This window comes from Crocodylus siamensis, chromosome 1 (genome assembly GCF_052110815.1).
Source record: "Crocodylus siamensis isolate JL-2025a chromosome 1, ASM5211081v1, whole genome shotgun sequence".
NCBI lineage: Eukaryota > Metazoa > Chordata > Crocodylia > Crocodylidae > Crocodylus > Crocodylus siamensis.
In genome coordinates, this window is record NC_143395.1 from 296,297,678 (window position 1) to 296,318,290 (window position 20,613).

A 20,613-nucleotide genomic window follows, 5' to 3' on the forward strand; every position below is an offset into this window, starting at 1 on the left:
TTATTTCCTCAATTTCATTGTCAAGCAAAATTGGTCAGGTAGCAGCAGCTTTAGCAACGAGATCAAAAGACAAGTAATTACTAACCTTTCTACATTGACTGGCTTGTCAAATTTAAATAGAATATAATCCCCAGCAACAGGAGTAACAGCCCAGAAAAAATCCTCCCCCATGTAGGTTTTTTCCAGTGTATGTCCTTGGTAGACTTTTAAAGACGTAGAAACCTCTGCAGGTGGGTTCACGTGAATTTTATGTAGTAACGGTTTCAGGAAATCTTTATCCTAATTTAAAGACAGACAAATATAAAATTAAGCTAGTCAGCCAATCTGTTTTATTATTCTTTTTTTCTTAGTGGCTAGTTTTTCTAGTACTTAAAAGAAAATGGAAAATGAAGGATAGCAAATGTACGACCCATTTCCTCTACTGAAAACATTAGATCTCATTGATTAATAAGGCTATGTTATTACAGATAAAATGTTAGAGATTAAAAATGAAAAACTATGCAGCTGGTGCATAAGAAATGAGTTGAAGGAATTTATTATTTAACCGGCATTTATCAAGTTTGATTCTAAATACAGTACATTATACTTGAAATGCTAGACTATAATAAAATGTTTGTTTTCACAAACACTGGCAAGTTATCAACCCTATTTGCTCTAAAAGGAAAGGGAAGTTTTAGTTACTAACTGTGAGTTTCTGGATCTTTCCTGCTAGTGAGGAGTGCAGGCCAACATGTTGGAAAAGAGAAGGCCTGAAGCGTATCCGTAGATTAGATTTTTGTCGATCACAATGTTTCTGAAAATCAAATAAACTTCCTATTAGCAAACATGATACACACAAAGATCAATGAGTTTGTACTTGAAACTAACTGATAAACTATGCTTCATGAATCAAAAACAAATTACAAGAAGCTGGAGCTATTTACTCCATTCTTGATGCAATTTTATTTACAGTCAATAGCACCTTTCCATTCATCCAGGGTTAAAGTCACTCCATTCCTCCTGCTGCAGAAAAGGCCATGTACACAGGCTTTGTGCAAATAAATTATATGAAAAAAAATGAGGAGACAGAATTTATCCACCAATCTGCAAACAGGATTCATGGCAGCCTATAGTCCCCTTTCATAGCTACAACACTTATCAAATGGGCAACCTCTACATATTCTAAATATATGACCAGTCTGCACAATCCTAAGTACACTATCATCTTCCCTCCACTTCCCATCCTCTAACAAGGCTAGTGAGGACTTCCCTGTTGGTCTATCCTATTTATTTGGTGTTAATACCCGACATAAAACTGCTGAGTAAATTAAGTTCACTTGCTGTGTATTATGCACTCTGTAACTCCATAAGGATAAGGAAACTGGAATTAATGGTGCCCGTAGGAAAACACAGGAACTCTAAATTTGGGAAAATTTATGTTGAGATTAATGTTGCTTTATTATTTCTACTACCAACAAAGGCAGTCTTCAAGAACTGGACACGACTAAGCTATATTCTGAATATTTGTATTCTGTTCAGCGATAGGAAGGAACCACCTAACCACATGCCTCAAGCTACAAACAGATGTTGCATTTGTCCCAGAACTAACTGTGCCCTTCAAATATGGGTTTGGCGAAGGGCTGTCTGATGCAGGGGGGCAGTCAGGAAGGCCAAGGCAGAGATGGAATTGGGACTAGCTTCCCAGATCAAGGACAACAAGAAGCCCTTTTTTAAATACATAGGGGGCAAAAAGAAGGTTCTGGGTAATGTGGGGCCCCTGCAGGACACGCTAGGAAATTTGGTCGTCACACCAGACGACAAAGCCAACATATTTAATGATTTCTTTGCCTCCATTTTCCTGAGCAGGGACCGGAACTGTCACCCCCCCCGGACCCCCATTAGATCCCAGGGGAGTCGCACCTAGGCCAAGAGTTAGTAAAGAACTAGTTAGGGAACTTCTGGAGGGACTGGATGTATTCAAATCAGCGGTCCGGACTATCTTCACCCTAGAGTACTGAGGGAATTGTCTGAGGTCATTGCGGGACCCCTGGCACGGCTTTACGAGCACTCGTGGTGCTCTGGTGTGGTGCCAGAGGACTGCAAGAGGGCCAATGTGGTTCCCATCTTCAAAAAGGGGAGGAAGGAGGACCCAGGAAACTATAGGCCAGTTAGTCTTACCTCGATCCTGGGCAAGCTTTTTGAGAGAATTATTCCGGTACATGTCCACAAGGGGCCAGCAGGGGAGATTATGCTTAGGAGCAATCAACTTGGGTTCATTAGCAGCAGGTCCTGTCAGACCATCCTGGTGGCCTTTTATGACCAGGTCACCATATCCTTAGATGCAGGGGTAGCAGTGGACATAGTCTTCCTGGACTTTCGGAAGGCCTTCGACACTGTCTCTCACCCTGTTCTCATTAACTCTGTGCCGACACCCACACAGTCAAATGGGTCGCCAACCGGCTGAAGGGCCGCACCCAGAGAGTGGTAGAGGATGGGTCATTTTCGACTTGGAGGGATGTGGGCAGTGGGGTTCCGCAGGGCTTGGTCCTTGGGCCCGCACTGTTCAACATCTTCATCAGTGACTTGGACGAGGGGGTAAATAGCACCCTGTTCAAATTTGCTGATGACACTAAGATGTGGGGGGATGTGGGCACACTAGAAGGGAGGAATACACTGCAATCAGACCTAGACAGGTTACAGGGGAGGGCAGATGAGAATAGGATGGGATTCAACACTGACAAGTGCAAAGTGATGCACTTAGGGAGGAAGAACCAGCACCATACCTACAGGCTGGTGAACTCCCTTCTCATCAGTACAAAGGCAGAAAAGGATCTTGAAGTCATCATTGATGCCAAGATGAACATGGGCCGGCAGTGAGGGGATGCAGTTAGGCTGGCCAACCGCACCTTGTCATGCATCCACAGATGCATCTCAAGCAGGTCCAAGGAGGTGATACTCCCCCTCTATGCGGCACTGGTCAGGCCACAGCTGGAGTACTGCATCCAGTTCTGGGCGCCACACTTCAAGAGGGATGTGGACAACATGGAGAGGGTCCAGAGGAGGGCCACTCGCATGATCAGTGGGCAGCAGGGCAGACTGTTCAACATCTTCATCAGTGACTTGGACGAGGGGGTAAATAGCACCCTACGAGGAGAAGTTACGGGACCTGAACCTGTTCAGCCTCCACAAGAAAAGGCTGAGGGGGGATCTAGTGGCCTGTTAGAAATTAGTCAGAGGGGACCAGCAGGTATTGGGGGAGTCCCTGTTCCCCCATGCACTACTGGGAGTGACCAGGAATAACGGTCACAAGCTGGCAGAGGGTAGATTTAGGTTACATATCAGGAGACCCTACTTCAGGGTCAGGGCAACTAGGATCTGGAACCAACTTCCAAGAGAAGTGGTGCTGGCTCCTACCCTGGGGGTCTTTAAGAGGAGCCTGGATGTACACCTTGCCAGGGTCGTTTGACCCCAGTACTCTTTCCTGCCATGGCAGGGGGTCGGACTCAATGATCTGCTCAGGTCTTTCAACCCTAGAAACTATGATGCAACTATTTAGATGCATTTTGCAATGTTCCAAGCCAAACTGTGAGCATTTCTAGGGTTTTCCTGGACATGTCCTCTTTTTTGGTCATGTCCACATGCTACAAAATGTAGCATTGTTTGTAACTTGTGTCTGCAGAGCTCCCAGCCTATGGCTGTTTTCAGCGTGGGAGGGGGGAAGGGAGCAGAGGGAGTTCAGTCTGGGGGTTTTCAGCCCCCTCCAAGAGTGGGACAGGTGTATTACACTCCCCTGAGGTGGGGGGAGGCTCCAACTAACCCACCCCACCCTTCAGCACCAGCTGGGGACCCCCAAGAACCAGCTCCCTCCACTGTCTTTTCCCCTCCCATTCTGAAAACAGAGAGCACTGACAGAGAACCCTGGCCTTACTGTGGGAACCTGGCTGCAGGCTCCCAGCCCCCAGCTAGATTTCTATCTCCCCTGGAACCAACAGTGAACTTCTGTTTGGTCTGTTGTAACTCAGAATGCTTTGCAAAAATTGTTCTGAGTTACAGCTTGGAGTTCCTGGTACAACAGAGACTTTGACTTCTCTTCTCTCCAAGCAATGCATTTAACAAACCTACCAAATCTAAAACAGCAGAAAAATCTAAGAAAAATGTTTCTTTATAGACTAACACTTCCAATTTTTTCTCACTGATTAAAATCTAACAAGAAAGTAAGATTTGTAACCAGATATACAGAAACCATGAACGAATCATTCACTACATTTTGGATTCAGAAAACATAAAGAGTAAACTCAGAAAACATATGAAGAATAAACTTTAGAAGTTCAAGAACAAGAAGTAAACTTACTGCATCTTTTTCAGGGTTGCAGACTTTCACCCAGAGGATATGATCTAACAGCCAATCAATAGGTTTCTCTTTGTAAAACATAAATATAAACTCCACAATAAACGTGATATCTGGAGACTGGAACATTTTACCTGTAAATATATTATTCTAAATTCAGTAACAGTTATTCAGAAACAAAGACTATTGGTCTACTGATGTTAATAAGCATGTAGATTATATTGTTTGCCATCAAAATTAAACAAATAGAAAAATCACAAAACAGTTTTCTACAGCAACATAGCTCCCAGAAGTTTAAAGCAGCTCACTAGAAACAGAACTTTTCATCAACACTATGGAAGACAAAGAAAAAAGTACTTCCTTTCTAGTAACTACAGTTTTTCAAGATGTGTTTGTCCCTGTGTATATTCCATTGTAGATTGTGAATGTGCCCCATGCATCCAAGACCAAGGAATTTTTGGAGTTGTGCCCACTCAGTTATGCTGCTTACACTCATATGGAAGGTATAAAGGGGAGTGTAAGACCAGATGCCACTCCTGTTCATCTCCTATTGAAGACTATATAGTATAAAGTACAGAGGAATTTGAAATAAAGGGCAGGAAGAGAAGCAAACACAGGGACAGCACATCTCAAAGAACTCCAATTACTATAAAAGGATATTTTATTTCTCCAAATGGTTGTTCCTGCATGCATTTCACCATAACTGAACGTCAAGCAGTATATAAACCAGGGAGGTGAATGCTTGGAGTCCTGCTGTGGCAGTGAGAGAAGAGCTGCCCTATAAAAAATATCATCTGCAACAGCTGTCAGAACTAACGTGCAAAGTTTTATTAAGGTATGCATGGAACCCCACACTGTTATCTTCCATAGGTTAGCATTTTAAAAGGAGCTACTGATGTTGCATGGGTTCTGGCTGCGTGTGCTTTAGCATCAGTGTCTTAGATAATTCAAAGAAAATTAGTTCATATTTGGAGATGCAATGTAATAATCCTTGGATAAAAAATTCACTCGTTCTCTCAGCAAAAGAAACAAATAGTTTCAGAAATCATCCAAAGGGCTTTTTCATCTCCAGGAAAAATGCTACAGCTTCTAAGAAGTATATTTTCATTTTTTTTCATGATTTGCATGAGATTGGGAAAGAATACAGCTGAGCAAGTTGCTCTATTAATTTGAAATTCTGAAACTTTTTGGGAGTGTGGTCTCAATGAGACTAACATGATGAAACAATATATGGGACAGGTCAGACAGAAGAGCTCCTATCATCCTGGTTGCTGTTATGCTTAGAAGGCAAGCCACTTTCAGAGTTATGGAGGAATGAACATGAGGCAAAAAGGTTTCAACTGGGAAGGCTCATTAGAGTTATCAACACTAAACTGAGATTCCCTGATGATGTCAATTTCAATAATGCTGGGAAAACTGTTCCATTCCTTTCGGAAATCCCATTGTTACTGGGCGCAAGAACACAGTCCAATTACCTCCTGGAAGGATGGAAGGCTGCCAAGTACACTCAAAAGGAAATATGGGAGAGTTGTGAAATTTTCAATAACAGGCCAATATATTTGATGAGCCTCACTGTAGTGGACATGCATAAAGCTGATCACATCATGCCTAAACTCTTTTCTTTCATCACATAAGGTTTCTTTATATCTGTATATGTTTTTCTAGATTTCTGCTATACAAAGGATTGATTGAACTTCAATTGAATGCAATCTTTCTAGTGTGTATTGCTCAGTGGGTTTCTAACAACTTTTAAGGGCTGAAACCATCTAGATAAGTGATTCTTAACCTGGGATGCCATAAGATCCTTCTAAGGGTATCCCAGGGTGCCATGCCAACATTGGCACTGTTTGGTCACAAATACCTACACATAATTTATAAAAGAAATCCAGATATTTTATATATAAAGAGCTTAGTCCATATGTCTATGGCTGTCTGTCTGTCTGTCAATAACACTCTTGGAGGACTCTGATTGGTTGTTTCCAGCCAATTACAATGCTTACTGAAACAACCAGAGTGCTCCATGGCAATGGTGGGGATGGAGCGGGACAGCGGAGCACCACCATGATGGCAGGAATGGAGTGGTGGGTCCAAGGCCAGCACTGCTAGTCTCACGGCCCCCGACCCACTCCTTGGAAAAGGCAGCAGCACAGGGTGCTGGGGAGGGTGCTGGGGGGGATGGCGGAGCAAGCTTGCTCCCCTTGCTCCTGGGAGGCGGTGGCGCAGGGCAGTGCGTGGCAGCAGTTAAGACATGCAAGCTTCTCCCCCCCACCGCCACCACCCACCACCCCATGCTGCTGCCACTCTGTGAACAAAGCAGGGCAGGATGCGGAACGGCGGCATCACAGGGTGGTTGTGGCAGCGGCCACATGCAAGCTTGCCCCCTGACTCCCTTATGTCCAGCTCCGCTTCATCTCCATAGCAGCAGCAGTGCAGGGTGGTGGGTGGCAGCAGTGGCCACCTCATGCAAGCTTCCCCCCCTGCTCCCCTCCCCCACATCTGGAAAAGCTTGCACACCCACTGCCCCACACTGCCGCTGCTACAGGGACAAAGTGGGGCTGCACATGGAGCAGCAGCAATGCAGGGTGGGGAGTGATGGCGAGCAAGCTTCCCCCCCCCTCCCTGGGAGGCTCAGGGCCAGATGTGGAGTTGGGGGGGGGAGGGGCGAGGAACAGAGTGGGGGTGGGGTGGCGGCACAGGGTGATAGATGGCAGTGTTCCGCCCATCATTCTTGATGGGCAATTTGTTAGTTTTAAAGAATCCATGATATCAAAACCATTCTTTCTGAGTTCTTTGCAACAGAAGAATCGCTCTATTTATTTTCTGTAGTAAAAAAAGCAAATGAGAGCAAAGAGCTACCATTTTCTGAAGTGATGTCTAGCGTATAAACAGGTTAAGAACTGCTGCCCTACAGAATATTTACAAGAGATGGAGGAGCAACTAGAACGTAACAATTCCTCAAAACAGAGCAACCAAGACGATGGGCTAATGTGGAGTGTCTTGAGTCTAAAAAAAGTTGAGAACCACTTATCTAGACTGTCCACTTATGGTGTAAGCTTTCTTTAACCATGCTTGCATCCACAGGTGGAGCTTTCAGTACAATTTCATATAAGTGCAAGATTTCAAATAGACCCACAAGACAAAGATAAAGTCTTATCACAGGTCAAGGATTCAGATTGTGGAAGAAATCAAACTTCGCATTGTGTTTGGTATTAGAATTCACAGACTCAGTCTGAGTTTATTGGCACTTATGCAAACAATTGCAGGGAGGATTCTAAACAGAACTCCTCCTCTCTGCAAGTTAAGATACCTTTTTATACCTCAAACTGTGAAAACAGGCATGATTAAAACAAAGCAACCTTGAGTGTCATGGAAAAGGTAGATTATTTGGTTGTTACACATAAAAGTTGCTTGCTCAGCAACACATTTTGTTTTGAGAACTGTTATCACCTTGTTGATTTTTAGGAAAGAAAGAAACATTTGTTCCCAAAGAACTGTAAAAGTCATAATAAAGCAGAAGGGCTTTTCTTATCTTAGAATATTCTTAAACATACAGCATCAGCATCTTTTTCAATTTTTTTTCTTCATTCTTTTCTTTAGTCAAGTTAGAAGCCTAGATAAATCTATTTCAACAAGATGAAATGGATTGATCAGAGTGGACCTGATTATAAGCTTTCAAAAGATAAGTACAGCAAAAGCTCCATTAACCAGCACCTTACAAGCCGGCATGTTCTATTAACCAGCATGCCGGCTTGTAAGGTAAACTGAAATCGGTAGTACCCACTGTGGCACTTCCAGTTTCTCTGAGCCTCCATGGCCTGGGGCAAAGCAGCCTCCACTGCTGAGCCCCTATGGCTCAGGGCATAACAGGCTGCACGGGGCCCACCTCCCTGTCCCTCAGGGCCCGCGGGAGGGTCGGCGATTCCACGGGAGAGGACGTGGCAGGAGAAGTGGCAGCCTGAACAGGCAAAGGCACCCATTCAGGCCTCTCAATTAACCAGCATATTTTGTTATCCAGCACCCCCCTTCCCCATGGGTGCTAGATAACAAAGCTTTTACTGTAGATTTGTTCTGTCCTAAAGTGCAATTACCCAAATAAATTCTATATTCTAGGCTGGTGTTAAAATTAGCTTTTATGCTTTATTGTTAGACTTAAAATGAGAAAAAGATGAAGGAACAAGTTTCCTTTGACCAGCCAGTCATCTAGATCCAGCAATGCTGCTTTGCCTTGATGACAAAGCATTTATTTATTTATTTCAGGGCATGTCTACACATACAAGTCAGATGACTAAATAAACACTGGCATAATTTGAACCAGAGTAAACTAATCCCAGTATCACTGTCTACATATGCGTTTAAGCACAGTAATTTACTCTGCTGTCGGATAGTACCCGTGTCTGATGGGACTATCTTATTCTGGAGTAACTTAATCTACTGTGGGGCACATGTAGATGCTGATACTTCACTGCAGTAAAATGCACATGTAGACACACCCTCAGTGTATATGCCACCCTTCCCAAGAAAGGCTCAGGGTTGCTTACAAGAAGAGAACAGAATAATTTCATAGAATCATAGAAAAAGAAAAGCTGGAAGGGACCTCAGGGAGGGTGGACTAAGTGACTTCCAGCTCAAGGAAGGATCATCCCTATCTAAACGATTTCATATAAATGCCTGTCTAACCGATTTTTAAACCTACATAGAAAAACCATCTCACACAACTACAAGACGTATTGTCCAAAGCCACTAACCTACCACATTTAAAACTGGTGAATGAGGGCCGTCAGTGCCTAGCTGCAGCAAGGTTTTTTAAAAGGCACTCAAGAAATCCAAAGAAGATGGCCATGCCCCTGGCCACAGAGCAAAAAAAACCCCCACCATACATGCATCAGACCACAAGGTATAATTTGTTCCTAATCCCAAATGTGGCAGCTGGTCTGACCCTGACAGAAGGGACAAGACCCTCTAACCAGGAACCTCCAGGTTTTAGTCCTAGGAGAAACACTGATGTACCCCAGTCAAAATTCCCAGCCTTGGCTGCAGCCAACATCCAATGTTTCTGAAGAAGGCAAAAAATCCCTGCCAGAAATGTGGGAAAAAAATTGATTTTGATTTTTCTGATTTTTCCTAGAAATATGGGAAAAATCAAAACACCCTCTATTCTGCTCTGTAGCCTAGGGTTCAGGCTTGTTGTCCCACACATCACAGCATCTAACTGGACAGCCAGAACTCCCTTTTCTGTATCCACTCCATAGGTTTATTTCAGGAGCGTCTGTCTTCTTTCGTAGCTAACCTAGCTGTGGAGCTCTGCTTTATTCTTCTGCTGTTGAGCATGGTCCTCTCCGGTATCCCCCTGCTCTGTGCTGCAGAGATCCTCTCATGATCTCCCAGTAATTCATGTGTACGTGGTTCCTTGGCTTACATATGTTATTCTTTACAGCATACTCCAGACATAGCTACTCCTAGTTCATTCCTTGTCCAATGGTTACCTGACCTCTTTGAAAACTTCTAGTAATGGAGATTCTGTACCATCCCCAAGCAGTCTGTTTCATTGCCTCATTGTCCTAAGTGAAGTTTTTCCTGATATCCAATACTTAGCCATTGATATGTTCCCTACTTTCTGTATTGCCCACCCTTTATTTCAAATTCCTCATACTTTGAGTCTGCAGTAGGAAAGGAATTGGTGTGGCAACTGGTCCTGCACTCCCCTCTATACCTTCAGTATAAGTATAGCCAGCATGACCAAGTGGGCATGACTGCAAATAATTCTTTGGTCTTAAGTGCATGGAGCATATTCACAATTGATATGTGTCCTACTTTCTGCAGCAATACTTTCTGCAGGGCCTGGGGCAGATGAGAAAGAAATACAGGTGGGTGTCATTAGCATTCTGATGGCTCTTCACTCCAAATCTCCACACAATTTCACTCAGAAGTGTCATATATACGCTGAACAGGAGGGCCAACAAGATAGACCCCTGGAGGACCCCAGTGGAAAGGTCTCAAGATCACAAGCACTTGCGCATCCAACAGGGTTAAGTTAATTTGTTGCAACATAATAATGAAAAAGGGCATTGATGGTAGAAGATTATGAATGTTGTTCTCTGCCTCCGTTGAGTTGATTGAGTTTTGCTAACCTTCTTGTTGAAAGTACACCTTGTCCATCTTCTTCCCAAAAAGAATGTTTCTTTCACATTGAAGGTCCTCCATGCCCTGCACCTTTTGTAGCACACTTAATTGTTATATCCAGGGTTATTTCAAAAGATATATATAGTATTGGCTACAGCTAAAGACTTTGTGGTGGGGGTCTTCGTTAACAACTTGTACTTCTTTACAAATTGCCATGAACTGTTCCTTACTCTCCAAAAGCTGCTTTATCAGTGACTTATACTGATTACAATTAATAAAATTATATTTCACTATCAGCACTTGAAATGCAATACTGAAATTACTGATGAGATGTCATTCCCCCACCCACCAACTATTTAACCATTTTATTGAAAGGTGGTGATTTTAACATTTTATTTCTTTTTTTGGCCACTTTGATATGCAACAAATTTGGGACAGGATGAAAATACAAATATTCTGTTCCCCTAGGTAGAACATAATATTTTTTCCTATTTTTTCTTAAGTAGGAAAAACAGTAACCAGCATCTGCCAACATTGTCTTGGCATGTTTTGTTAGCTTCATTAAAAGGAAACTTTACTTATTATGTATAGATCTGTGGAAAATCCAGCAACTTCAGGAAATTTCCCAATGTAGCCACTTACATGGAAATGAGGGAAGACCTCACTGACACATATATGAAGCATGTATCTAGAGCAGAGGACAGAAACCTGTGGCCCATGGGCTGGTTTTGTCCCTTGAATTCATCTCATCTAGCCCATGGAGGTGAGGCTTTGTGGCATTCAGTGGTCACAGATTCATAGAAAATTAGAGTTGGAAGGGACCTCAGAAAGTCATCTAGTCCAACCCTCTGCTCAAAGTAGGACTGACCCTAACTATACCTTCCCAGGTAAGGCTTTGTCTACCCAGGTCTTAAAACCTCCAACGGTAGAGATTCTACAACCTCTCTGGATAATCAGTGCTTTACTACCCTCCTAGGTAGTTAAAGACTCCTATTACATCCCTCCTCAGTGTTATCTTCTCCAAACTAAATAAGCCCAATTCCCCCATCCTTTTCTCAGAAGTCACGTGTCCCAATTCCGTAACCACAGCCATTGCCCTCTGCTGGACTCTCTCCAATTTGTCTACATGCGTTCTGTAGCGGGGGCTCCCCCAAACTGGACACAGAACTCCAGACTGGCATCACCAGTACTGAATAGAGGGGAATAATCACTTCCCTTGATCTGCTGGCAACATTCCTAACAATGCAGCCCAGTATGCTGTTAGCCTTCTTCACAACAAGGGCACACTGCTGGCTTATATTCAGCTAATTGTCCACTTCAACCCCCAGGTCCTTTTCTGCAGAGCTGCTGCCCACCCTGTACCAGTGCATGGGATTGTTCCATCCTAAGTGCAGAACTTTGCACTTGTCTTTATTGAACCTCATGAGATTTCTTTGGTCCAATCCTCCAATTTGTTGGGGTCTCTCTGAATTCTAGGCCTACCCACCAGTCTATGTACTACTCTCCCTAGCTTGGTGTCATCTGCAAACTTGCTGAGGGTGTGCTCCATGCCAACTTCCAGGTTATTGATGTAGATACTGAACAAAACTTGCCTCAGGACCAACCCCTGGGGCATTCCACTTGATCCCAGCTGCCAACTAGACATCAAGGTATTGACTACTACCCTCTGAGCTCATGTTCCAGCCAGTTTTCTATGTACCTTACAGGCCATTCATCCAATCTGTACTTTTTTAGTTTCCTTGCAAGAATGTTGTGGGAGACTGTAACAAAAGCCTTGCTAAAGTCAAGGTATATCATATGTCCACTGCTCTTCCTGTATCCACAGAACCAATCACCTCATCATAGAAGGCAAGCAGATTGGTCAGATATGACTTGTCCTTGGTGAATCCCTGCTGACTGTTCCTAATCATCTTCTCCTTCAAGTGCTTAAAATGTTTCTTTAAGGACCTGCCCCATGATTTTTCCAGGGACTGAGGTGAGGCTGACTGGTCTATAGTTTCCTGGATCCTCCTCCTTCCCTTTCTTAAAGATGGGCACTATATTTCCCTTTTCCAATCATTGAGGACCTCTCCCGATGGCCACGAGTTTTCAAAGATGACAACCAGTGGCTCTGCAATCACATCAGCCAACTCCTGTAGCACCCTTGGATGCATCATCCTCCCACCGCCCCCCTCACTGGGGGGGCTTTGGTGCCTATCACTTTCATTGTGCTATTGCAAGGAGAAGCAACAGCAATGGCTGGGTCCTACTGTCTGCCTTTGATCTCAAACCAGAAATTCTGGCCCATAGCCTGAAAAGGCTGCCAACTGCTGATCTGGAGAAATCTGAGAAACAGCTGTGGACTAAGAAACTGTTCTGGACCAAGGTGTGGCAAATGAAACTTGGGAGAAAAAACTAATGATGCACTCCCGTAACTTTATGAAGATAACAAATAGACCATCTGACTCTTAAGAAGTTAGGGATGTAAGGGTAGATAGAAGTTAACCAGACAGAATCAGAGAACCTGACAAAAGCATTCTGAAGATCATTTTTCTTTCCTTTCTTATTTCATATGGAATTTAGTCCCTCTCTGGATCTTATGTTTGTTGTGGGATATATGCGAGTATCCTGCAACAAATGGTAACATGCTAGATAACTTTTTTCCAGAGATAAAAATGGTTGATCTGCCACAAAATAGCATATCCAGGACAAAAGTTGCTGGGACAAATTTAAATGTCTGGTCAGGTCTCAGACTCTCTTCCCACTATCTCACAGTGGTCTTCTCTCCCTCCAAGGAGGAGGGAAGGAGGGCAGGAAGCCTGCAGCCTGCCCTGTTCCTGTTGCAGCCTTAACTTAAACAAAATCTTCATTCTGTCTCTGGCCACTTCAGATCTGGTAGATGGTCCAGAACACCACAGAGGGGCTTGAAAAATCCAGATCAGGCCACTAGAGGTAGGTCTTGAGAAAAGAAAGAGCCAGGTCCCTTGACAAGAACTATGGAAGCTTTATTTAGAAAACCTCCTTGCAAAGTCTGGCAAAGGTGTTATATGAAGGGCAGGGCTGCAACACAAAGCTTCACTCAGACTCTGGGTAGCACTGCAGCTTGTGGAGATGAGGAGAGAAAGAGAGAGGCACTTTGGACTGTCTCTGCTACACAAGAGACTGCCAAGCAGCTCAAGATTTCCTAGTAAAGGTGGCTGAAAGCCAGTAGAGCATCTCCACATTCTAGGCTGGTTCTTTTCCAATTCTCTCCATTACCCATTTGGGGTCACAAAACTCCAGAGATATTTCCGTTGAATGTATCCTTGACTGGCCCAAGATTAGTAGATAAACTGGTTCTTGTTTTTCTTGAAGACAAGGACATTTCTGCCTCTCATTTAGAGCGATTACTGTCTCCTGTGTCTTTTGTTGGTTGGGTCTGCTCTCTCACTATCAAATTAGAGGATTACCACTGTCTTTCTTTGTATATAGAAGAGGGTTTATGGTTTAAAAAAAAAATAGACCCCAGTCTGCTGGTTGTACAGCATGCAAAGGCACCAGCTCCCCACTTTTCATGGAAAGGAGGAATATATTTAGTGCCAAGTTGATTATAGGAAAATGTAGATCCTTCAAATATTGGTAAAATTCTAAATTCAGCCATGAATTCAACAGTCCAATATTACATATACTTAGGGTTACCATACTTCTGGGTTTTCCCAGGCATGTTTTCTTTTTGAGCCCTCTAATCTCCATCTGGGCGGGTTTTTTTAATTCTGACAAAATGTCCGGGTTTTTCCTTTGCTCTGCTGGTGGGAGCAGGGGGAGAGCAATCAGAGGCAGCAGGGAGCACAGACATACTTGCCTACAGCTCCAGAAGCACATGCAGACCCATGTGGTGCTCCCTGCTGCCTCCCATCGCCCTTCCCCTGCTCCCAACCCCAGGGCAAAGGCTAAACCCAGATATATGATCAAGGCATGGGGGGGAAGGGAAAGTGGCGAGGAGAGGGAGCAGGTGCTGGGGCTGCATCAGGGCAGGAGGGGTGGGGTTTCCTGTTCTCCAGCAGGGACAAGAGGTGGAGGGGCCTTTAAAGGCAGCAGGGAAACCTGTGGCCAGGCCAGCAGCACAGGGGCTGGTGCCTGTGCTTGCAGGGGCTGAGCGGCCAGGAGATTCTGGGATGGCAGAGGGAAGGGGACTGGGGCCAAGCTGCTTGGCATGGCACAGCAGCTCCATCCCAGGGCAGGGGGCGCCACAAGCCTCCCCTCCTCTTCCCTCTAGCCCACACTGGGGCCAGATACAGTCTGCCGCTGCCTGCATGGATCAGAACCACCATGCTCTGGCCTGGTCAGGACTCTCTGGCAGAGCTGGGGGAGCAGGGGACTGCAGGTCACAGGAGTGAGGGGCACTGACAGGGCTGGGGAGGGCTGTGGTTTGGGAATGTGGGGCACCAGGGTGGAAGCAGGGGACTGTGGGTTGGAAGTGTGGGTCAATGGCAGTGCCAGGGGGTTGTGGGTCTGGAGTGAGGGGGACCATCATGACCCAAGGGGGCAGGGTACTGCGGTTTGGGACTGAGGGACAGTGACAGTGCTGGGATCAGTAGGTTGGGAGTGAGGGGCAGCAGCAGGACTGGTAGGGGCTGTGACTTGCCAGTGAAGGGCAACAGAATGGGCAGCGGCAGAGCACTTGCATGCCACTACCCCCCACCATCATATTCCCCCTGCCCCCACGTGACAGGTGTCCTCTTTTTTGGACCTGGAAATATGGTAACCCTACATATACTTTTCCCACCATTATCATGCAATGAACTTCTCCTCAAAAACATGAATGTAGAACAAAATGCTGGGTCTTAAATTTGTTAGAATAGAAGAGAATCAAGGAACCAAAGATGATGTTCCATCAGTCACATTTCACATTGTTCTTCCTGTTTAGGGCTCAATCTATGATTTTTATAATCAGGATCAATCCGAATTAATTTTCAGTTTTGTATTTGTGCAGTTCTAAATTCAGCATTCTTTTAGATTGAGCGAGGCTGTGACAACAGCATCAGCTTTCACTGTTAAACCATTTTAGAAACTCCTTCAATTGTTTTTCTATAAGTTTAGTGTCTTTAGTTAAGCTTATCATTGTAAAAGAACAAATAGCCCTAAACTTATTTTCACAGTAAGGTGCTGGTAACCCAGGACTCTACACCCAGCGATAGCTTCCCTTAATACTGCTGCCATTACTCCACTCACCGAAAATTACACCTAAGCCTCCATTCTCAGAAATGGTTGTCACATTACTGCTCCAGATGATAGCATATGGGAGAAGATAGAAATACTTCGCAAAATAAACTTGTTTACAGTTACTCACTCTTGGAGATTTATAAAAGCTCCAAGAAACATATAGCATTAGGCTGCATTAATTTCTTGGTTTGCATGTTAAATGTAATGTTATTTTTGTTTGGCCTATACAGATATATAATTAGAAATAAAATAGTACTCAATATTTACAATTTAATTGTCATATTTTGTAAAGTAATGCAAAGTTCAGAAATTTCAATCATTTTCTATAAATGATTCTGGTCTCAACCAAATGCAATAACTGAAATGCATAGTTATCACATACATGAAATTATCAAAAAGTATAAAGAAATACAAGAAGGTAGTTTTGAGGTCATACCACTGTTAAAGGTTCCATAAAAGGCAAGAAAGCGTGGCACCTTATAGACTACCTTGCTCAAAGGATTAACAAATCAACTAATTCTCTGAATTAGAATCAACTGAACAAGTAATTCTCTGAATTAGTCTATAAGGCCTCTGGCAGACACTACATTTAAGATGCGACTAACCAGTTAATCAGGTCTTAAATGTAGTGTCTGCCAGAGGCCTTATAGACCAATTCAGAGAATTACTTGTTTACTTGCAGGTTCATGCAATTAAGGGTGCAATAAAACAGAACAAACCACAAAGTTATTAGACAAAATATGTGTAACAACTTTGTGGCTGGTTCCCATTGCACCTTTAACTGAATGTCTGCCAGGGGTCAAAGGTAGCACTCTGCCCTGCTTTCAGCATTATTTTAGACTAACACTGTAAGCTAGTAACATAAGAAGTGCTATAGTGAGTCAAGACCAATGGTACATCTAGCCCAGTATCCTGTTTCCAACAGTGGCAGAAGTGGATGCTAGACAGGGAGGGCATTGATCCAAAAAACTCAAGAGTGAAACTACCTCTCTCTGCTCAGAGATTCTAGAGTTGAACTTATTCTTTACAAACTAACATACTAGATATTTTCTTACCAATGAAGCCCAGCTGAGAAAATTCTAGAATCATCCAATCTTCAGAAGCAAGCTGAAGTGCAAAATTTTTTATTGTGCTGAAATAATTTTGCTTGACAACAATGTCATCTTCAAGCTATGGGAAAGAAACACTTTTATTACTGCAAAGCAAGAACAGCAAAGCAAAAAGAAATATATACATATCTATAAATATCTATATCTATATATAGATAGATTTATATGCAAAAGTTTATATTTCTATCATTCATCTATTCATAGGTTTTAAGTGGAATCACCACCATTATACATATTTGGGGTTAACAGGAATTAATATTGCAGAAGGATTACCATGTTCTACTTACTTGAGGAAAATTAACCTAAAACTTTTTACAATAGAACTTCAGGAATATCTCCAACCATTCTAGAAAAAAAAAAAGGGAAGAAAAACCAGACCAGGAGGAAAAGCAAACCAGCTTTTCTTAAACTTCTTTTTATAAATGTATACCATATTTTTTCAAATTCAAGACAACCCCCAAATAATTAGATACTATGGATGAAAATGTTATACTTTTTTTATACTTTCCAGTACACAGAATATAAAAGGAGGCTTAATAAAAAGGAGGCTTACACCCAATGGAAAGAAGGGGTCATAACCAGGGAGGACTATTCTGTAGTTGCTCGGGGATGTAGGGGGGGTAGTTAGGAAGGCCAAGGCAGAAATGGAACTGGGACTAGCTTCCCAGATAAAGGACAATAAGAAGTCCTTTTTTAAATACATAAGGGGTAAAAAGAAGGTCCTGGGTAATGTGGGGCCCTTGCAGGACGCGATGGGAAATGTCATCGTCACACCAGACGGCAAAGCTAACATGTTTAATGATTTCTTTGCCTCCGTCTTCCTAAGTAGGGACCAGAACAGCCACCTCCCTGCTGGGCCCCCCTCGGGCCCCGGGGGAGGCACACCTGGGCCACGGGTTAGCTAGGATTTAGTCAGGGAGCTTCTGGAGGGGTTGGACGTATTCAAGTCAGCCGGCCCAGATGATCTCCATCCTAGAGTTCTAAAGGAACTGGCCGAGGTCATTGCAAGTCCCCTGGCACAACTTTACGAGCACTCGTGGTGCTCTGGTGAGGTACCGGAGGACTGGAAGAGGGCCAACGTGGTCCCCATCTTCAAAAAAGGCAGGAAGGAGGACCCGGGAAACTATAGGCCAGTTAGTCTTACCTCGATCCTAGGCAAGCTGTTTGAGAAAATTATCCTGGGACACATCCAGGAGGGGCCAGCTGGGGACTGCATGCTTAGGGGCAACCAACACGGGTTCATCAGTGGCAGGTCCTGTCAGACCAACCTGGTGGCCTTTTACGATCAGATCACCAGATCATTAGATGCATGGGTAGCAGTGGATATAGTCTTCCTGGACTTCCGGAAGGCTTTCGACACTGTCTCTCACCCCGTTCGCATTAAGAAACTGGGGGACTGTGGTGTAGACACCCACACAGTCAAAAGGGTCGCCAACTGGCTGGAGGGCCGCACCCAGAGGGTGGTAGTGGATGGGTCCTTCTCAACCTGGAAGGACGTGGGCAGTGGGGTTCCGCAGGGCTCTGTCTTCGGGCCCGCACCGTTCAACATCTTCATCAGTGATTTGGACGAGGGGGTAAAAAGCACCCTGTTCAAATTTGCTGATGACACTAAGAAGTGGGGGGACATGGGCACACTGGAAGGATGCAACAGGCTACAATCAGACCTAGACAGGTTACAAGGGTGGGCGGACGAGAATAGGATGAGTTTCAACACAGACAAGTGCAAGGTGATGCACCTGGGGAGGAACAACTGGCACCATATCTACAGGTTAGGGAACTCCCCTCTTGTCAGCACGGAGGCAGAAAAGGATCTGGGGGTCATCACTGACTCCAAGATGAACATGGGCCGGCAGTGTGGGGAGGCAGTTAGGAAGGCCAACCGCACCTTGTCATGCATCCACAGATGCATCTCGAGCAGGTCCAAAGAGGTGATCCTCCCCCTCTATGCGGCACTGGTCAGGCCGCAGCTGGAGTACTGCGTCCAGTTCTGGGCACCACACTTCGAGAGGGATGTGGACAGCATGGAGAGGGTCCAGAGGAGGGCCACTTGTATGATCATGGGACAACAGGGCAGGCCCTATGAGGACAGGCTACGGGACCTGAACCTGTTCAGCCTCCAAAAGAGAAGGCTGAGGGGGGATCTTGTAGCCTGTTATAAACTAGTCAGGGGGGACCAGCAGGCATTGGGGGAGTCACTGTTCCCCCAAGCACCGCCAGGAGTGACCAGGAATAATGGTCACAAGCTGGCAGAGGGTAGGTTTAGGTTAGATATCAGGAGGTGCTACTTCATGGTCTGGGCGGCTAGGGTCTGGAACCAACTTCCAAGAGAAGTGGTGCAGGCTTCTACCCTGGGGGTTTTTAAGAGGAGGTTAGATGAACATCTTGCTGGGGTCGTTTGACCCCAGTATTCTTTCCTGCCATGGCAGGGGGTCAGACTAGATGATCTGCTTAGGTCCCTTCCAACCCTAGAAACTATGAATATAATTTTTGGAGGGTCATCTTGAATTCATCCCTCCAGCACCACTGCAGTGGGGAAAGAAGTGGCAGGGGGCTAGCAGCAGTGGGGGGAAGGCATTGGGGGGCTTGACCCTTGCCCCTTGCTCCCCTCATACCTTGCCCCCTACTATCTACCCTCACCAATAAAAGATATCAGCAAAAAGCCCTTGCTTCTCAGTAATAGTGAGGGAATTTTTTAACTATTTCTCCAGGCTCTCCTTTCTTCATAAGTCTATTGCCCGGACAGAATGTGCTCGGGATTGTAGAACATGAATGTTCTTTTTATCTCATCACTTATTTATAAGCCTATAACTAAATGAAATACAAATTTATAGAAAGTGTAGCAGAGCACTAGGGTGCTCGCTACTAGTAATAGTAATAAGGACAGCTGCCAATCAACAGGGCAGCACAGGTGAGGGCTGCTGGGGCAACTAATGTTGGTCAGCTGGCTAGAAGGGGGCAGGGCCTGGCCTTTATAAACCACCAGGCTGAGGCCAGAGCCAGTTCCCTTCTGGCAGCCGCAGGAGCTCTGCAGAAGAGCCCAGCCAAGCAGAGACAAGTGGTGCAGCATGGTGAGGGCAGAGAGAATCCTGACGGAGAGGCCTCTGCAAGAGGGCCAGTTTAGGCCTGGACCCTTATGTTATAGCCAGTAGGCTTATTTTGAGTTAGAGCCTGTTGGCTAGTAGTTTGCTTCGCAGTAGGGGTGTTTGTGTGAATACCGGAGGACCAGGTGAGGCTGTAGGGGTGCGAGGAGGCCTCATGGGAGCTCCCCAATAATTCAGGGGTTCCTGGTGCCCAGTAAGGGCACAGCAAGCGGTGCCAGGGCAGCACAGTGATTGGTGCCAGAGCTGGCACAGCAGGTGTGAGCCAGAGAGGTGCGGTGTGTGGGGTGTTGAGACCCCAGCCCGTGAGGGCGGTATTTTGCTCAGTAGGGCGTACGACCCAGGAAAGGGGTTTGGGGCCAGGTAAGGCTAAGGCCATCTGAGCCCCAACCTTGGGAAGCCTGAGTGCGGGCAAAGAGCGCAGGCAGCGCAGCACAGGCCCCAGAGAGGGCGAGGAGAGCGCGGGCAGCGTGGCACAGGCCCCAGAGAGGGCGGACACACAGGAACAGGATGCCAGGGTGAACGTGTGGTAAAAGTCCTGGAGAGGGGCTGGCACGCGAGGACAAGCCTGGAGGGCAGACTAAAATAGGAGGCTCCAGGGCGACCGATTAGCACCCTACTGACACTAAGTCCCAGGGAAGGGCGAGCGCACGGCAGAAGTCCCGGAGAGGGGCAGGCATGCGAGAATAAGGCTGGAGAGGGGCGGACGTGAGGATAGAGGCCTGACCAATAAGAGCTCGACAGAGCCGAGCGCGCGACTAGAGGCCCGGAAAGGGCG

General features: G+C 45.2%; 1 protein-coding gene across 2 annotated transcripts in view; it reads right to left on the reverse strand.

Annotated features, from left to right (window-relative positions):
• MGAT4A (alpha-1,3-mannosyl-glycoprotein 4-beta-N-acetylglucosaminyltransferase A) overlaps window positions 1-20,613 on the reverse strand; it is a 167,217-nt gene that overhangs the window by 32,555 nt on the left and 114,049 nt on the right. For both annotated transcript variants that reach the window (XM_090065136.1, XM_090065128.1), the window contains exons 9-12: window positions 16,684-16,798; window positions 4,331-4,461; window positions 686-793; window positions 86-279 (exon numbers count right to left, since the gene is read on the reverse strand). In XM_090065136.1, the coding sequence (XP_089921262.1) occupies window positions 86-279; window positions 686-793; window positions 4,331-4,461; window positions 16,684-16,798 (548 nt within the window). The remainder of the gene's footprint in view (window positions 1-85; window positions 280-685; window positions 794-4,330; window positions 4,462-16,683; window positions 16,799-20,613) is intronic.